At 42.9% G+C, this 19,707-nt stretch overlaps 1 protein-coding gene across 1 annotated transcript in view; it reads left to right on the forward strand.

The window, feature by feature from the left end:
• The window catches only part of FRAS1 (Fraser extracellular matrix complex subunit 1), a 172,920-nt gene that overhangs the window by 109,701 nt on the left and 43,512 nt on the right, over positions 1-19,707 (forward strand). The window contains exons 22-30 of the mRNA XM_059826722.1: positions 431-577; positions 2,085-2,225; positions 2,454-2,594; positions 3,233-3,376; positions 4,001-4,271; positions 5,488-5,572; positions 8,529-8,855; positions 13,816-13,969; positions 17,767-17,945. Of these exons, the coding sequence (XP_059682705.1) occupies positions 431-577; positions 2,085-2,225; positions 2,454-2,594; positions 3,233-3,376; positions 4,001-4,271; positions 5,488-5,572; positions 8,529-8,855; positions 13,816-13,969; positions 17,767-17,945 (1,589 nt within the window). The remainder of the gene's footprint in view (positions 1-430; positions 578-2,084; positions 2,226-2,453; positions 2,595-3,232; positions 3,377-4,000; positions 4,272-5,487; positions 5,573-8,528; positions 8,856-13,815; positions 13,970-17,766; positions 17,946-19,707) is intronic.

Here is a 19,707-nt window from a genome sequence, read left to right on the forward strand (position 1 = left end):
CCTTTGGTCCCACCAAGGTTTGCTGACTGGATTGCAGCAGTCTGTTACGGTCTCCCAATTTGTGCACTACGAGTTAAGTCTGGAATCATATGAAAAGCAGGTTGTTTAAAGAGAATAAGAAAAACAGAGACAGGGAGAGCTCTTATTTGGGGATTTGAATTCAAGGTCAGTGTTCTTACCCTGGCCTGTCCAGAGGAGAGCAAGAAGCAGTGGGAGGAGGCATAGCAGCCTATTCCAGATGGAAGGAGGCTTTTGCATTTTGGAGGCTGTGAAAAGGTACGAAAGGAGCAAAAACTCTGAAGTCTCCACAGGTGTCTCTCAAAGAGGGTAAGAGGAGTAGCGAGGCTACAGGATAATACCATTTTTACTTGTACAGTTGGCTGCTGCATCAGTAATTACAGTTATTTTCTTTGTCCTTGTCTTTCCACAGCTTGCAACAGCCAGTGCCTGAGCTGCGAATCAGCCACCAGCTGTACGTCTTGCAAAGATCCAGCTAAGGTCCTGTTATTTGGAGAATGCCAGTATGAGAGCTGTGCTCAGCAGTATTATCTGGATTTTTCCAGCAGGACTTGCAGAGGTGAAAAATACATTGCTGGTTTAAAGAAAAAAGAAAAAAAAAATTGCAAGTGCCTTGGCTAAGAATCTGTTACGTTCCAGCAGGATCTGTGCAGGTGGCCTGCTTTAAAAAGTCTGTATGATGGGGGGAGTTGTTCAGTGACAGACCACTTGCAAGGCTTTTACAGTTTTTTCTCTTTTTCAGCAGTCTGCTGTCACATACCTCAGCCTTTCAGTGAAACAAGATTATTGCAAATCCGTCTCTTGTAAATGATTTAGTAAGTGAGCCAGCAAACTTTTCAAGGGTCAGGTCCAGCAATTCATTTAGTCGTGGGTCAGCTGAATAACAAGTGAGCTTACCAGGCTAAATCTTTTTTAGAGTGCTTACAGGGCCTTGTGTACTTACCTGCTTCTCTCTGTCTTATTAAATACTGCATCACTGGATGACTACAGAAACAACAGTTTGGAGTGATTTAAAAGACACATGACTTGAAAGATTTCCAGAACTCCCAAGGAGAGTGTGCCATAATGGAAATAAGTGAGGATAACGTGTCTTTATTGCAGCTAACACCACTAAGTCTGGGATATAATACAAATGACTTGTTGTTCAGTGTTTGTTTCTAGCTGGTGCTCTCAGTACCTGAACCTAGCTTAACCGAGTAGCATCTGTCCCCTTAATGTTGCGGTTCTTCAGAGCGGTGCCATTGTCTGGTGCTTAGGGTGTTGGAATGAAGCAGGACTCTTGTCCTGGCTTTGCCTTGGATATGCTGCATGGGCTGGAGTAGTTCAGCTCACCTCAGTGAGTCCTTGTTTCCCCGCCTCTTGCTCTTGCCCGTTTGTCTGTCTCATCAGCCAAGTGTGTCTGTCATTAATGGCTGACGCAGACCCTCTGAGTGCCACCAAGGAACAAACAGTAGTGTTGGCAGCCTGCGTAGTCCTGGGGCACACGTGCATGGTTGGGACTCTGCTGAAGACTGGAGGGGAGATAGAACAAGGGCGTGTGAAGGCAGCTCTGGTCCCACTGGATCCAGTGTGTTTCGGGCCAGTGTACTTTCCAGAGGGGCATTTGGACTGTGAGGGTCAACGATTTCATTTTCTTCTGGCCAGAGTCATTTGAAAGCATGAGATGGATGAAGCAGGGTAGATAATTGTTAATGAGCAACAAACTCGGTGTTGGCAGAAAAGGAGCATTGCTACTTACGGGATAAAGTCAGGCTTTATGGGCAACAAAACCGTTCCAGTGTTAGCAGGTCTGAATGCTGAACAAGAGCCAAGCCTACTCAAATTTGACATCATTAGAACATGTTAAGTCCAAAAGGGGGAAAAAAAACCCAAACACATCCTGAGTTGTAATAAGTCACTCAGTACAAATCATGCTTTCTTTTTTTTTAGTATCTCTTTAAGTTTTTACTATGCTCTTTGCTCCTAGGACTTATATTCCCATAGCTTGTAGACCCCAAGTGCTAAGCACTTGTACAAGGTGAGCACCTGCAAAGGGCTGCCCTGCATTGACTTGTTTTTTCTTCCAGAGTGTGACTGGAGCTGTAATGCTTGTAAAGGTCCCCAGAGGACAGACTGCCTGCAGTGTATGGAGGGCTACATTCTCCATGAAGGAGCTTGTGTGGAACAGTGCCCTGCAGCTTTCTACAAGGAATCAGACACGTGCCAGAGTGAGTTCTTCTTGAGCGTTACTTCTAATCACTGCTGCCAACATGTTTCCCTGCTTGTCTCCAATTTGTGCACGTCTTGCATTCAGAAGGCACGCTCTAGCTTCAGATCTCTTCCTGCGCTCCAGCACACACACACAATAGAGCTGTGGTTCTTGCGGGGTGTTATAGCACAGTGCAGGGAGCAGTTGAAAGCGGTATTGAGTTGAACTCTTTACGTATGACTTTTAGGGTGTGATCAACACTGCCTTCAGTGTCGTCAACCAGATGAGTGCAGCCTTTGCGAAGCCCCGTTCTTCCTCTTGGACACTTATTGTGTTCACAAATGTGGGAAGCGATATTATGCAGACCAAGCGCAGCGGAAGTGCACAGGTAAGCAAAGTGAGGGTGATGTGGTGGAGAGGAACCAGGGCTGTAGTCTATGTTCTGTACACTGCTTTTTCTCTCCAGGGCTGGGGTGAAGAGGAAGCGTTTGCATGCTGTGTTAAACTTGCTGTTGGGGTGATGCAGTCAACTTGAGAATTAGATACCAGGCTATATCTGCACTTAGACATGCCTAATTCAGGAGGAACGTAATTCAGTGTAGGTGGCTGCTGGCGTGTGTGTGTATGTGCGTGCACACTGTATATAAAAACCAGGTATTAAACCCACATTTTTAGAAAGGCTTCAGTTGTATTTGTGGGTTAACAAGCTGTGTAGGACTTGAATGTGTATTTGGAGTATTTTTTTCAAATTGGTATAACAGTTACTTAAAAACACATTTCTTCCGTTTGGAAGATTATCTCAGGTTCTCTGTAGTCAAGGGGAAACAGAGGTCAAATGAGGAAGGAACTTCTTAACGACTCTTTTATCTCAACTCTTTGCCCCTTCTTTTTGATTATTTTCATCAGGTAGGTAAGACACAAATAGCAGTGGTGTTTCTATTCTGAGCCCCGGGGACAGCTCTGTGCACCAGTGGCTGCACTGTTTTTGCAGTGTCTCAGTGGGGTTGTGCTTTCCATCCGATTCAGCTTGTCCTCCTGGATGCTTGGAGTGTGACGGTGACAGCCTGTGCCACCTCTGTGACAGTACCATGTTTCTGAAGAATAAGATTTGTGTTTCTGCCTGTGGCCCCGGTTTCTATGGCAACATATGGACCAGAGAGTGTGAAGAAGGTGAGTGTCTCTCATGATAAAGCAACCGAGCTGGCAGACTTCCAGCAGATTTTAAGGCCAGAAGCACTGTTCATTCAGCGGCATTTTTGGAATTCAGTTTTGTGCAGTTTCATGTTGATTGTTAAAAGTTGGCAAGTATTTTTCTCCAACTTTTTTGTTTCATAAAATGTGTGTGTATGTCATTTTCTAAGTGAAGTTACCTAGTTAGGTATGGAGGCACGTCTTTCCAATCGCAGCATCATTTATCATCAATGTAAAACAAATGAAAAAATATCTTGGGGGAAATTCCTTTCTAAATCAACTGTAGTACTTACTTATCTTCTCTTTGTTCTAAATGAAGATTTACTAGTCCATCTGCAGGGCAGAGCGGTGTGTGTTGGCTTTGAGTTTTGTGATGGGGAACTCGAGATGGGAGGTGCCTTGCCCAAGCCTCCCAAAATCATAGTGGGGATTGGGACGGATTGCAGTTCTTCTCGAGATGGTGGTTGTCCACCTAGGTCAGTAATGAACAGGGCATTATAAGGGTCTGGTCTGTTATCCAAGAGATGGTAGTGACGGGCAAGATGCTAACACAGCCTGTGGCTGTAATTCGTTCAGTAATACTTTTCCCTTCTTTCTTTTCAGCCAGCAAGCATCCCTCAAGCTTCCATGTGAACAGTACCCTCACAGTAGGAATTGGTGGGGTAAAGCCCCTAGACCTCTCCTTACTGGGTGTGCGTGATCTGGGTGGTGACACAGGCCAGCTCCTATTCCATATCGACAGCACTCCCTCCAACGGCAGGCTGGTGATGGTGGTGAACGGGAAAGAGGTGCAGCTGAGCAAAGGTGACCGCTTCAGCTGCAAGGATGTGAAGGAGAAGAGAGTCCGCTTTGTGCACAGCAAAGAGGAATCCAGGTGACTTTGCTGAAACTTTTTTCCGAGCTCTTGCCTTAAAAAAAAAAAATGACCTACCTTGAGAACAGGTATTTCCTTGTTCCTTGGAAACATTCTTACAGCAAAGCACACTCTTCTCACTGCTGTTAAATAAATTACCAATGTACTTACACGGTACCATAGTCTAAATGATGATGCAAAACTTCCCTGTTTATGGTATAAGAGGTCGCTGTGGTCCAGTTACCAAACCTGTTGTGCTTTGGGGGTGCAGGAGTTTGTCTCATCTTTAGGATACTCTGTTGTGGGTTTAAAACTGGCATGTTAGTCTGGTCCTTACAACAATTTCTTGATACCGTCAGGAGGATGCTCAAATGATGTCACCACTATGCTCTGCGGCATAATCTGCATTCAGCCATTACTGCTTTGCCTGCAATATGAGCTCTGCTAGTGTCCTGGGATAATTAGTGGTGATTAATAGCTGGCAGTGCTCACACTGCAAACATGTTGCAAGGAAGCAGATCTTTCCTGCTGCCAGGCAATAAGCCAGTCATCCTGCCAAATTTCACACTTGATTTACATCACCATAAAGCCTTGGGACTAGACTGATATCAGTGGAATTGTTCTAAATTTCTGCCTCTGTATATTAGGATGTTCTTTGATCCATTGTTTTCAATAAGACTTTCAGGGTGTCCTTCTGATGCCAAGGGTTAGCTCATGGTCACTAGACTTAAGGCATGTGTTTTTCTATCATGCTTTTTTTTTTTGTCTGCCTGGTTGTCCCAATGAAATGTCAGGATCTTGTCTTGAGAAACATAGCTACTTTATGTTCAAGGTTAATGGGTGGCATTCTTGAAAAGTAAATAGGAAGCAAAAATGCTGACAAATGGGAGCTTCTGTTCCGAAGCCACATAAGTGACTTTTTTCTTCAGCGGCAAATAGCTGACATTTAGAATCGGTACTTTATCTTGGAGATGCCATCCTGTGTGGGAAACATTAGTTAAAGGGAAATGAGGTATATTATTACATAGTTAAAGGTATTTTATTACATGTTGTGACTGTTGTGAATCTTCAGAAAAAATACTATAAAAACATAATTGAAAAAATTTGAGCTAAAGCTTCTGTCACTAAGCTAGTCATTTTTACTGCATATATAATATTTTTATCATTATTGAGTCCTGCAAGAGCACTTCATTAATTTATATTATCCTGTATTTTGGCTTGCTGGGGACTTGTTTAGGAAAGGACAGTTTTCCTTGAAGGTCAGCGATCAACAGTTCTTCTCTCATCCTGAGGTGGTCAACATTCAAGCATTTTCAACACAGGTAATGTAACAAAGCTTGGAAACAACCACAAATTTTGTTCCATTTGGAGCCCTGGTTTCTTGCAGCGATAACAAAGGAGCTGAGCAGAACTTGAGCTGGAGTTCAGGTCAGGCAAATTAGACTCAATTCTCACGTAGTTGAGAGGCAGCCAGGAGTCGTATGGAAGAACTGGACTTAGGGTAAGTGACTGAAGAAGCTGGCCCATGTCATTTTTCTTGTGCGGAGAATCGCAGCTGTGCAATCCTAGAGCAACTATCAGTGAGGGCTAAGGAGCCCTACTGTTTAAATTATTCTTTGGGTCCACAGATGTTCAGTCTCTCACTGCAGGGCAGTTGAACGATGGTTGATCCCTATGGTAGGGATGCTTTGACAGTCAAGAGCATTTACTTAAATGCTCTGTTCTAGGACAGTTGGGAATTAAATCGGCATGAGCTATTTAAAGTGTGTCTCTTAAACTGCTCACCACTTCTAGGCAAGTTGATGGTGCTGTCAGGTGTCCATGTCGCTCATATTACTTTTATTTAAAGTCTGTAGCACAATATCGTGGAGGGGCCTCACCCAAGAGATGGTATACAGGCAGTACGTTTGTCACTCCTTTTCTAAGGGTAGGCTCTCTAAAAGCCAAGGCATGAAGAGACGTACAAGATACTCGTTAAGGGAGGGGGCACAGCATTACAGAAAGGAGGAGTTGCTCAAGCCCAGCCTAGCTGCGTGTGCCAAGCTCAGCCTATCAGCAGGTCATATCATGACATCCCTCCGGACAGGCTTTGATTCCCACTCAAGCTACAGGTGTTCCTCTGGTGCTGCTGCGAGGGCAGTGGATGTGCTGGAGCTTCCCGCTTGCTGCTGGTCGTGCTGGCAGCGAGTTCACCATGGACTCCCTTGAACGGGGTCCAGGTTTCCAAGGAGACTTTGCAGCTTGCACTGAGCTTTTTCCATAGTGGAACTGCCTAGTTGAAAGCTCAATCAGATAGCTTTGCTTGAACTGGAGTTGTTGTGGCTACTTGGCATATTCTAGGAGTGTAAAGAGACTTTGAAGTGCAAATGAGAGTCTGCTACTCATAAAGCCCATTTACATCCTCAGAGGGACATTAAATGGCTTGATAAAACTGTAACTGGAAATCTGGCTATCATCCTTTCTCTTTTAGCGCTGACTCCTTCCTGCCTACAGGCCTGACTCGGCATCCATCCTCACAAAGAGTAATTTAAGAAATAAGTTTATTTTAATCATTGCAGTGGTGGATGGGTTTGTGTCTGAAGGTGCTGGTGCTATTCTGTGCTTCGTGCTGAGTGTAGTAGGAGTGTACGCAGCAGCTCAAAAACATGGTGAGCTGCTGACTCACTCACTCCGTACCATGCTGGGGCCTGCGGGGGGTCTCCAGTTGAATGTATCTACTGTTCCTTATAGGAAACAACTCCTCCTGAGATGCATAATCTCTGTGGTTCTCTGACAATCTCGAGACTTTGCACTGCTTGGGTTTTTTCCGGTTTGGGGACCTAGAGAGGTGGTAGCTTCAGGGTTAGGAATTATAATTTTTTTTAATTGCACTATGTTGCTTTTAACCATTGTATTCCCTATTAGTGATTCCATTAATTCTGGAAATTAGAAGTGTTCTAGTTTGTCCTTTGGTGTAAGGCAAACTGTGGATTTTGATCCTATTGCGTGTATATTGATTCTGGCTGGTGCTGAAATCTTTGCTCAGTCTAATCTCTTGTTTACCTCAGTAGGACATTCACTTAAGTAAGAGCTGCAGTCACTGCCCCAGAATACGTAAGTGAGGCTTAATAATAGGAATTTTGCCTGCCAGTTCTTAATAACAATGATAAGTTGTACGCAGGTGAGACGGCAGCAGTTAGCTCTCTGCTGAATGTTCCCAGGGCTTTGACTTTCTCTCTGCGGGACCACCCCCCTCCCAAGGCAAGGTATTCCTGATGGCAAATGGTGTTTATTGGGATCAATAGAGACCGCAGATTTAAACTTTCTTGACGATGAAGAACTAGGGAACTAGTTTAAACCAGCAGAAATGTGGACTCTAGCTGATCTTCGTTCTAGGGTGAATAAGGCTGTGTAGAGTCTTTGAAAATAAATAAATAACGATGCTGACGACACCCAGTTTTGCTGTCTTTGAGGTGGACTTTATCAGTTTGAGACAAGCAAAAGCACATGCTTCAGCGTTAGTTGATTGACTCGTTTCTACTTAGAAGCATTAATTAGAAGCTTCTGCCTATCAGTTTGGCTCACTGCTATTAGTATCCTGTGTAGGTTATTCTCCCTCTCCTGGCATTCTTCCTTGCTTCCTTTTTTTCCTTCTCTGCAACTCATTTTAAACAGATCACCTGGGCACACAGGCTGCGTGGGGTCTTATTCTCAAGCATCAGTGCTCTGAAGGATGTCTAAGTTATCGAAGCTGTAGGTTGTACACAGGGAGAATGGTGTCTCTCCATCCCCAGCCTACCCTGAACTGATTATTCACAGACATGAATCTTCAGCGTCTGAGGTGGCTGTGTTCCAGCTGGGCCTGCGGACATGCATGTAACACGTAGACCTTCCATAATAGTTGGGGTCCGCATTTCCATTTGAATTGCCATGGATGGCAATAAGGCAAAGCTGTGTTCCTTGTCTCTTATCCGTGCAGTCAGCAAAGGGAATACAGGCTCTAGCTGATAACTAAATTGCTTTCTTTATCAATGTCCTAAGTTTTTTTCCTTTTCTAAGCTTGCTGTGGCAGGAGAATCTTCTTTTAATGTAACTAAATCAGTCTAAATTGCTAGATATTCTTAGATCTGCCTACTGAGGGGGAAAGTGTGGAGGCTGATTCTCTGCTGCTAAGAAATAGGAGGTTTCCAGCCATGAAGTGAGCTAATTTCCTTAACCCCACATTTTTCATTCCAGACGTTGATCATGATCAAATTGCTATGGTTTAGCAAACACCTAAGAGCTGCTTTTTTGTTTCAGGCCCCATATGTGTTCAGAAATGAGGCCCTCCTTGTCCGCAGAGGGAAAATTGGAACTATAACAGAACTGTTGCTTGGTGTGAGAGACAGTGACAATCCTCAGGACGTTGTGCTGATGGTTTTAGAGCCTCCACGTCACGGGCGGCTGATCAAACCCCCTGGAGACTCGGCTTCTGCAGTCCACATATTCCACCTGGATGACCTTGCCGGCGGACTGCTGCGTTATGCTCACGATGGCTCTGACACCCGGGATGATGCAGTTCTTTTGCAAGTGAACGATGGGTACCACTTCCAGAACATCCTGTTCCACATTAAGGTTGCTGCCAAGGTATGTGCTGTGACATAAACCCTCGCAGGCAAATTAGAAGTCTGGAGAAGTATCACCATGTCCCTGAGGTGTCACTAATCCTGCATTACCAACAGGCTGTGGTCAGAGACAGGAGAAAGTAGTGGATTAATTGAGTTTTGGAGGACATCTGAATTTCTGGTTTGTGACAGGAATGGTTCAGCTCAAATTGCGCAGCTTTGACAATTCAAAGTCCATAGTTATTTGATAAAAAGAATTTCTGGAGTTGCAGGTGAGCGTTTTGCACTGGTAAGGGCAATGAATTAGAGAATGAGTGGATGGTGGGGAGAGAGGGCTGATGAGACAGGTAAACCAGTCACTGAGCTGATGGGAGCGTGATGGGAGACACAAAAGGACCGTGCATGAACTGGACAACTTGGCTAGTAAGGTGTATCACTGGTCCTTTGGTGGTGGTGGTATCTCCCAAGGTCAGGATCTCTGCTGTTCACTCAGCGTGGCTCCACTGAAATCTTTCACTTGATGCATCTTTCTATTTGATAACTTCCCTAAGGACAGGGCACAGATACCTAAATTCAGAAATTATTAAGAAGTATTTTAATTTTTGTTTCTTGCTTTTATTGCAGTTCATAATTAAATAACGGTTGTTTGTCTCTTCTGTATTTGGATATAAAGTAGTGCTTTACATTAAATTTTATAGAGATTACAGCAGTAAAATTAGAAACAGTGGTGCTTTTCCATGTGTTTATGAAACAAATCCCAGCCAAACAAGGCATGAAATACGTACAGTATGTGTGGTGGAGCCTTGAAAAAAAATAAAGTTGCTGAAGTGTTTACAAGCATTTCCATTCTGGTATTGTGGTATTGTAACGAAACAGAAGCAAAAAAACCTGAAAATTTCCTTATCCCTTAGTTAATGTGAAAAAATAACGAAAAGTAGAGCTGTCAGAGAAGTCTGCTGTTTGCAGTCTTTATGTACGGATCTGAGAATTACACAACCTTTGAGTGCTTCCACTCTGTGAAATGGAGTTAGGAGGAGATGATGCTATCCCTCTTTTGTCCTCTTCTCTGCTGTATTTGATGCCTTTCACAGCAAGTTGGGCGTGAAAATTTTAAGTAAGGTTTACAAGCGCTACGTGCATCTGAGTAGTTAGCGCAAGGAGGGACTGATCCCATTTGGACCCCGCGGGTGCTCCTAAAGCTGCCGTAGTGATTAATGGTAATTAGTGACATGACTCACACGTCAGTCTGGGAATGAAAAAGGGGTTGCTTTCAAGGCTGGTGCTGAGTTATTAGACTCCCGGAATAAGAGCAGTCCTGCCTGTGGTTTCTATACCCAGATCACTTACGTGGCCCTAAGGAGCCTGTATAAGATCAGAAGGACTGTAAAATGCTTGGACACCACTCTGTGTGTTTGCAACACTTTGGGTTGGGTTTTTTTTTGCTATTGATTAAGCAGGTTCTTGTAAATGCCAGTGAGGGTGAATTGCTGAGTATAGTTTCTTTTATTAGCTGATTTTGCGCTCCCTTGTCTCTCATGATCTTTCCAAGTGTCTCTTGTACAGCACTTGCCTACAGAGAAGAATGAAGGTGGTGACAGAGGTGAGAGCGGAGTGGCTTTTAGTATGAGGGTAGAGCTGGCAGACGCCTAGCTCCTGCCTCATCCTAATTACCGTCTTTGTGGAGTAGCCTTGGGAGCTGAAATGCATGTAGGGTTTGTCTCTGAAAAGGTACTGTTCAGACACACACGCAAAAACACTTGTTTTTCTTCCTTGGTTTACATCCAAAGATTTAGTGATTCTGTGATTGCTGGTTGGACTTGATGATCTTACAGGTCTTTTCCGACCTTCGTGATTCTGTGATTGCTAAAGACCCTGGTAAGACCCAGGCTGGAAGTGTGGGAGTTCAAGGTGTGTTTTTTTAACCACGTTACTTATCTGAGTGCATGGAGCTTGTTATGATGTGCTGCTGGATGGTTTTATATAGTAAGTCCTGGTGTGAAAGGACGTTTCTAGGATTCCTGTTCAATGGGCTCAGGCAGTATAATTCTCAGACATTAATCCATAGGAGCACTGCAGTGAAAGTGTGAAAACATAAATGAAGGACAACATAACCTTCCAAATATTACGAATTACAGGGGTTTGTTCTTCACAACAGGTGTGCCTTGGTTTCTGCAAGGTGCTTTTTTTAGTCCCTTTCATTGCTACCAGCCTGCTTTTCCCCATTTGCCCCCATCCAAACGCTTCATTTGACCTACTGCCATCTGAACAGCTGGCCTCTATTTTGAGAGCTCTTAATAATGATTTGCACTGCTGTATATTTTTGTTGACGTTCTCTAACAATTACAGCTTCTGTGAAGTTAATTTGAGACCTGCTGGTCCTTCATTTTTGGCAGAGCACCACCAATGGTGCTCCAATGGGGAATAAGGAGCCCATGCCGAGGAAAATATGATCGCAGGCTATATACTGTAAGTCAGAGGAGGTCAGACCTACCCACATGTGATCTGCCCATTGCTGACAGAGTATAGAAGCCTTTCTTTTCTGAGGGGCTAGGGGGAACGCAGGAAAAAGACAAAAGATGTTTATTTTAGGGGTGTGTTGGACCTCTAGAGGAGATCCAACTAAGGGAGGTCTCCACGACATTTGCAAGGCACTGCGTCTTGCCCTACCTGGAAGCAGGTAGGTGAAGCATGGACCAGGGAGCATGTTAGCCTCCCCGGGCTCTCCGAAAACCCTTTTTCTGTGCCATGAATTCATTCCCACAGTTTGCTAACTGTGTGCTCAGGAATCAGTAAAAGAAAAAAAAACCTAATGTGATTGTAGCTGTTTTGCTGAACGCAGGGTGAGCACTCAGATCAAACAATAGCTTGTCGCTAAATACATTTTTTAAAAGGCTGCCTAGCAAAAAGAACTGTCTCGCAAATGCGGTCTTATTAACAAGCAGGATTGCAGCATCAGAGCCAGGTGGAAATGGTATTACAAAATGCCAGACTGGTTTAACGTGGCCAGTGAAGGAACATTCAATCATTTAGTTACCAAAAAGCCAAAGGGTTCCATGTTTATGGCAAAATCACGACCTTGTGTTTAATTAGCATTCACTTAGAAATATTTTCTTTTCAAGCAGTGCATTTTGCCTGTCATTCTCCAAAGTGTGGTTAGTCTCTCTTTTCTCTCCTTACACAATAAATCCAGGGACCTTTCTGACCTTTGTAGTTTGTTTCCTGTTCCAGAGTTATGCTTTGCTAGGCCTACATGTGTCATGACGTGATCGAATCAATAAGGTTAGAGGAAAGTTATCAAATAAATTGTCAGGGTTCTCTTGGCTGGCAGAGGGTCTGGTTTTCTTCTTCACTGTTCTTTACAAAAATAAAGCAACCATTGTGCTGGGAAACTCTTGACCTGACACAGTCTAAGATCATGCGGCATTTAAAAATTAGCACTCTGCAAAATAAGTGTAGTACAAATTAAATGGGTGAAAGTTGCTCAGGAGACATGTCAAAATGGAGATGGGAAATCATCCTTTAATGTGATTCTTTTTCACAAACATCTTTTTAGCTCTCTCTACTGTCTCTGTTGCAGATTCAGAAGAACATAGTAATGAGTCATTTATCAGTTTTGGGGTGACACATGATTATGTGGAGTAGTAAATGAGGAAGAAGATAATCACTTAGATGGAGCAGTCAGGATTTTGACTGATTATGCAGTTCACCACAGCCAGTTTCAAGGTGAACCTGCAGAAATCAAGAAGAGAAGTTACATTTACAGCAACTGGGCTTATAAGAAAGAACCATGGCACAGAAGAGGTCACGGGGATTTTGGTGGCCTGTCCAACAGAGCATGAGCCAACAAAGTAATTTAGAACCAAAAAGGGCTAATATAATCCTTGAATGTGAGAGTAGTGTTACTGAAGTATACGAAAATGGTAGTGGAGACCATTACCGCATCCAGTCCTGACATACACATTTCAAGAAGCTTGAATGAATACTGGATAAATATTCATTTGGGAAAAAAAAAAAGCCACAGGAATAATTTGAGGGTTAGAAAACCCACCAAGTAGCAAAAGACTTTGAGGGATGCTCAGGCAGACTTCAGTTTTACACAAGTGGTTAAGAGATGACTTGACCATGGGTGTAAGCCCCCACACGGAGAGAAGGTATTTGATCTAAAAGTCTTCCTACAAATATGTTCTAACTTAGAAAAAAAAGTAATGTGGATTTGGTGCAGTAGTAACTAAGTGAAATTTGTATATCTAATCTCTGAATGTTAACCTGCTTCTGTTCAAGCAAAGGATGGCAAACTGTCATAGTTCATGTTTCTGCCAAAATTGATCATTAGCATTTGCATACTCTTAAGTTCAATTTTCCCCCATCTTCTAGAAAAGCATGAGGTTGGTCTTGAACCTGGGTTTGCTCATGGAGAAGTGATAACAGTTACAGATGTGTGTAAAGATAGTGGAGGTGCTGTAGAGAGATACTTTTGAATAGGTAAGAAGGTGTTGTTCTATAAGTACCCTTGAAAGGTATGTATTTTTAGAAATAAAATGAAGAGATGCGAGAGAAAATGTGGATCCAATCAAACTAGTGTAGTAGACTGGATACTTTTTTTCAGGTATTGATACTAGTGAATTTTCCACTGTGCCGTGGAGATCAGTTCTGTCAAGACATGTCAAAAGTCAAGCAGAGAGAGAATGAGGATGGTGGTGAAAGACAAAATTACGGAGGGAGACTGAGGTCAAGAAGGTTTAAGGTCAGCGACAGGAACTTAGAAACGTTGGAGGACAAGGTCAGTTCTGCAGGGTGAGAACTGGGTCCAAGGGATATGGGTGAAGGAGGCACAAGCATTTCTTGAAGCAGACAGCCAGGGTTGAATGCATAAGAAATTCCAAAATACTCTGCTTGATCCTTTTCACTTGAAAATCTGTTTCTGTCTGTGCATCATGGCTGACATTCAGTTAAGCCTTTTTCTGCTGTCCCCCTGCACGCAGAGTGACAGAAGCCCTCAGCTGGTGACAAATTCCCTGGTCTGGGTGCCCCAGGGAGGCATGCTACAGATCTCCAAGACAATTCTGCACGCCGAGCTAGCCGGTGCCCGTGACTCCGAAATAACCTACACCATCATCAAGGACCAGCCAAGACATGGTAATTATCTTTGGAGTTTTGTTGTCGAAAAACAGCTGTAGGGCATTGTTTTTCACCGCACGTGCCCCAAGGTGTCCATCTGCTAAATAAAAGTGCAAGGTTCTCGTTACTTCTGGGGAAAAGGGTGTTCTTCACAGACCTATGGGAACGTGATTCTTCCATGGTATTTTGCCCACAACAAAGAGCATTTGAGGGAATGTTTTCTTATAATACTATGCTGAATAAGAGCTGCTAACCTCGTCTTTTTCCAATTCAAATGGGCATGCCAAGAAATGAAGCACTATTGTCCTGCCTAGTAATCTGAACTTCGGCAACTGTTTCTCTAGTGGTAGTGAAATTCTGGTGGATTTACAGCCTTGTGAGAGCAGAATCTTACTCGCTGCCAAAAGATAATATTCTACAATGAATGTCTGCTTTAAGAGGAGAATAGAGTAATACCTACCTCTAGAAAGTGCTGAGCAAAAGTTTACCTTGAAGAATTGGAGAACTCCCTCAATTCCATGACATTTGATTTAATTTCTACTAATGGAAGGGGTTATTGACTCAAACAGAAATTGGTGACATTTGCATTCGTATATAATTCTTGTCTCCAAATTCTTTTTGAGAGACTCTGATCTCATCTCTCAGACTAACGGCTCTCACAAGGACTGCAGCTTATAGAATATCTTCTGGACCGAGGCCAAGGAGGAGTGTGGAAGGTACTGGGATTTGTGGCAGAGATGCAAACTGAGAGAAACTGGATGGAAAAGAGAAGACGTCGTACATGGAGGAAAGGAAATATGGACAGAAAAGAAAAATGTTATTCTCCTGCTCAGCATGACCATTTTCTTACTAGAACCATGTCTTTAAATAATATATTTTGCACTTCCCTGAAATTATATCATTGCTTTTAATTTGCTGAGCCGGATAAAATTAGAGGATCCCTTTAGCAACATCAGTGCTGGTTTTTTGCCTTTTGCTCTAAGGATAGGCTGGTTTCCATAACAGCTGCCAGTACCTGATGGAAACATAGATTGTGTTATTTTTGCAGTTTAGAAGAGAAGTAATTAATTTGTATTCCCCCTTCAGTTTTCTGCAGATGAAGGACTGTATCCTCATTTTTAATAAGCATTTACATGAAAACAAGAATTTTTCCCTGAGGAGCTTGTCTCCTGCTGCTTAACCCTAACCAAAATTTATAATCCTGTATTTGTATCACCTTAATTATCTCTACTGTAATTAATTGCAATAACACAAATGGGTTTGTAGCTGCAGGTGAGGAATAAGCAGTAGAAATCAATGATCTTCAAAATTTTATCTAAAATACTATTTCACAAAAAGGGGGGGAAAAAATAAGACAGAGAAATGTAGAAAATTAGTTCTGACTCAAGGAGGGCTTATCTGCCTATCTTAGGATTTGAGTAATGGAAAATACATTCATACCTGTAGAAAATACATGATTTGATTTTTAGATAGGAAAGAAAACCACTTTAGAATTAGCTACTACATTTCTATAGTACAAGTGCACAGACAAAGAAGGCTTCTTGCCCTTTGTTTCAAGACTCTGAAACCAAACAAAAGGGATATAATTAGGGGAGGAGGATCTCTGTCCAGATCCCCTCCTTCTGCAGGGCTTGATTTGGTTCCGTGCAATTGGGCACCGGAGAGCGGTTGGTCTTTCTAAGGATCTCTTTATGCTGGACCTCCTGTTTTGTCCCTAGAAGTAGACCCAGTGTCTTCCCTGGCTGTCCTCCCAGCACACAGGATGCCTCAACACAGCTCTGTTACGTGGGAAAAATACTCACTTCTATATGAGTAGGTATTGTTATACCCTAAGTTGCTCCATGTGACATATGTTCTTAGAGGATGAAATTTCTAAAACAATGAAAAGTGATGCAAGTGTCCACTCTTCTTAAAATGAATGAGACTGCAGTGCCTGAATCCTCTAGACAGCTCTGGAAATTGCAGCTGTATAGTCTCCATATATTTCAATAAATTGCCTGAGTGTGCACAAGTTGTACATTCATGTACGTAACCTAGGAACAAGTGCTTTTCTACTTAAAAAATGTATGTTCCAAATGAAATGGTAATCATAAACTATATAAGCAAACATCACAGAGTTGCTCATTCTGATCACATTAAATATTAATTTACGAGAAGACACATAGACATGCATCTTGCTTAAAGCAGCTATATGTTCTAATTGTTTCTTCTCTTACTTTGGGAGGGATAAACAACTTGCAGGCCCTAACTCCTTTGGGTATGTAATTAGCATCTTTAGAAATCACACGAAAGATTAAGGTGGTGAACTCCCAAGCGCAAAAGCATAAGATTGGGAATGTAATTAGGGCACTGATAAGGGAATATTAGCATAGTCTGGTGATAAAATGGGAGTGTGATATTTCAGCTTGCTGAAGTATGTTTTTATTACACCGACTGTTTGAGGGTGGTTTTGGGAAATGAACTGGGAGAGCTTATGGGGTGGGTATTTTGCGTAACAGAATGATTAATGCTGTAAGGAGAGTTGATGTGATTTATAATGTATGTGGCTTCTGAATCAGTAGCCGTGAGGGATATATTCAAAGGCTAATAGAACAGCACAATACACAACTAACAAGTTATTTAAAGACCACCTAAATTATGAATAGTCAAGAATAGTAAAGGTAGGGGAAACGGATAATATTTTCAGAGGTTATATGTTAACCCCAAACCAAGTAAATTACATTGTAAAATAGAAAAATATGCCATTTATTTTGATACTATAGCTCTTTGTCAGGTTTTAATTTCGTTTATGTGTGTGGTTAGGAAAAATGTTCACATCAATGAAATTGATGACCGAGGTTTGATACCCTTCTCTTCGTGGGCAGCGCTTGGCTCTTTGAGTAATTTTATTACAATCTGTTGAACATTAGCAGTGACATCAAAATCCAACCCTTGCAGGCGTCTGTGAGGAAAGCTGATAACCAGTGGGCCGTGCCCCCATCCTGCTTTTCTCTGTCGTGTGTGCAGTGAGGCCAGTGGTGTTTCAGTCCAGCTGAGAATCTGTTTCTAGTACAAAAATCGGAAATAAGCTGGATGTTAGAGGTACAAAAAGCTACATACTCTTTGGAGTAAGAGCTACAAGCCAGGGCATACAGACTTTCTATGCAGCCTGTGATACAGAGGTCCTTTACTATATCTGTCCAAGAGCTCTTTTTCAGTTGAAGATTTCTGTTCAGAGAAGTCAGTTGAGTATACTTTTTGGCCTAAGTCCCGAAAAAGAGCTAGAAAAGAGCTGACCTTGAAAAAATTAGTATGCTGTATTCTGATCCTTAAGTTGTACCTTTGAGGGGAAGATGGATAGTCTGCTGCAATGCTTTTTAACCCTGATTGTGTCGCACTTCTCTCTTATCCATTCACAGGAGCTCCAGAAAGCGAGGCATGTCTTTTGCATCTGTTTTTCTGCTCAGTTCATCAGACAGGCACATTTCAAGGTTGAAATGGGCTGGTCAGTGGGCAGAACGACATTTTGGGAGTTTAAAGATGCAGATCCTGTTCTTTGCTTGACAATGTATTTCTTCTGTGCGCTTGCACGTATTACTTGATCTGCACTTTGCCAAAACAGGAGATAAAATTTCCATATGTCAGGGGGATGTTGCAAGGTCCATTAGTGGTTTTTAGGAGCTCTACTGCTGTTTCTGTCAGTCACATTAGATGGAAAAAAACTAAGACTGGGTGGACATCTGTATTGGATGCTCATTAGTTGGTGAAAAGGCATCTATTCCTCCTCGTTTTCTCACAAGTTGTGCCCTGGCTCTGTTCATCTTTGCTTTTCCCAGGTGAAGTGGTGCTTCTGGTCCCAATGCCAGCAGATGGCCCAGCAGACTCATGGCAGCTTTTGCCTGATGGAAGAGCAGCCTCACCTACAACCTCTTTTACCCAGCAGGACATCAACGAAGGTGTTGTGTGGTACAGGCACTCTGGATCCGAAGTAGAGAGTGACTCGTTCCAATTCCAGGTACTCCCCATCATATTCCGGGGGGGGGCACACGGCAGTTCTGCTGGCATTTTTCTCTGAGATTACTCAGTCTGCAATTCCCTGTATCTTGCGACCCGAAGTTTTAATAGATCTACATACATGAGAATACATGCATGCACACGCAAATATGTGTGTAAATTTATATTTTGTATTTACATACAGACTTATGTGTATATAGGTGTGTGTTGCTTGCCTGTAGATGAATATGCATGTGCTTATGTGTCAGGGTGGATGCAACCCATCATTGTATTTGTGGGAGACTCCTACTCAGGCAGAAGAGAGCTTTTGCTGCATGTGGATCCCCAGGTTTTAATCTGTGGCAGTGGAGCCAGCCAGCTACTCACAGTGTTGAGCCACATGCAATGGCATTAACCTTCTGGATGTCAAATCACAGGCCGTATTGCGAATCTGGAGAAAATTGTCTTTCAAGCAGCATCTAACATTTAAGCTATTAAACTAATAGCTGGACTGATTTTCTGCAGAACAATTCCATCTCAGGGAGGAAAAGGGTTTTGTAGAAAAGCAATGACATTGTCCTAGTGCATGCTAGCTTGTCTAAGCGGGAAAGCTCTCTGAGATCGAGAGTCCCCAGAGTGAATGGGCAAACAGATCTGCACTTATAATTTCCACAGGATGAAACTAGCAGGCTTGTAACATCCCATCAGCATGACCAGTGTGTCCAGAGGCTGATTCTTGCTGTGACGGTGATCCCTTCTCCACTGGCCTTTTTCCTGTGGGTAGGATTGTCCCTTGTGGACACCCTACTGATGCGCTTAGGCTTGCTTTTGGGGAAGAAATAGGAACAGGAAATGTTTTTTGCCTGGCAGTCCTTAGAAGAGGTAACAGAGCAGGTAACAGAAAGGGTAACTCATACCCTTCTTTTGTAACCTGCTGCCTCCTTTCCCCCACCCTTCTTTGAGATGAGGCTGGTCCCAGGGGACAAGGGAAGAGTGGGGAGATGGGTCCAGACAGCCACGCGTTTGCCTCTCCTGGAGGTCCTCCAGCTGGGTGCCGAATCTGCGTGAGGAGACCCGTAGAGAGGTCCTCTGGCCCACAGTCTCCTAAGGCATCCCTGCGATCCAGACCTCTGTGAAAGGACTTCCCTGCGCAAGGTGTGTTACTGCAGCTCATACCCTGGGGGTTTTGATGCCCCATTTGCAGTTCAGACAGGAGATTAGACCCCTTGGTACTGCATGGCAAATACATCATCCTCTCATAAAACTTGTAATGTTTACTCCAAGTGCGAAGTGTTCCAAGTGCCTTTTTAAAAATTGTTTGTTTTGCAAGCCCCAAAACCAAATGACCCTCCTACTTTCTGCAGTCCCTAAGCTAATAATTTAATTTTTGCTATAGAGTACTACTTCTTGCAAATAGGCAAAAAGGTACAAGTACTCCTCAGTAGATGTAATACTAAAATAAATCCCACCTCCCCACAGGTTTAGCAGCCATAAAATTCCTCAGACAGGTCTGTGCTGTTTCCTTGGAAGGTTTAACAGCCTCCCATAACGCTAAGCCTATGTGAACACTTGCGTGCGGTATTTGTTACATCTGGTTTACAAGTCAGAAGCTATTACTGTAGTACCGGAGAGGCAATTAAGGTAATTTCTAAAGTAATTAACATAAGTGATAATGAGGAATTTGTGAGCGTCAATGTTGAACAAGCTAATCTTTAGCTTAATTGCTACATTCCTCTTATAGAGTATGCATTTTGCATGCGTTAAATGTTTGGGTTTAGTATCTT

Source organism: Gavia stellata, chromosome 19 (genome assembly GCF_030936135.1).
Source record: "Gavia stellata isolate bGavSte3 chromosome 19, bGavSte3.hap2, whole genome shotgun sequence".
NCBI lineage: Eukaryota > Metazoa > Chordata > Aves > Gaviiformes > Gaviidae > Gavia > Gavia stellata.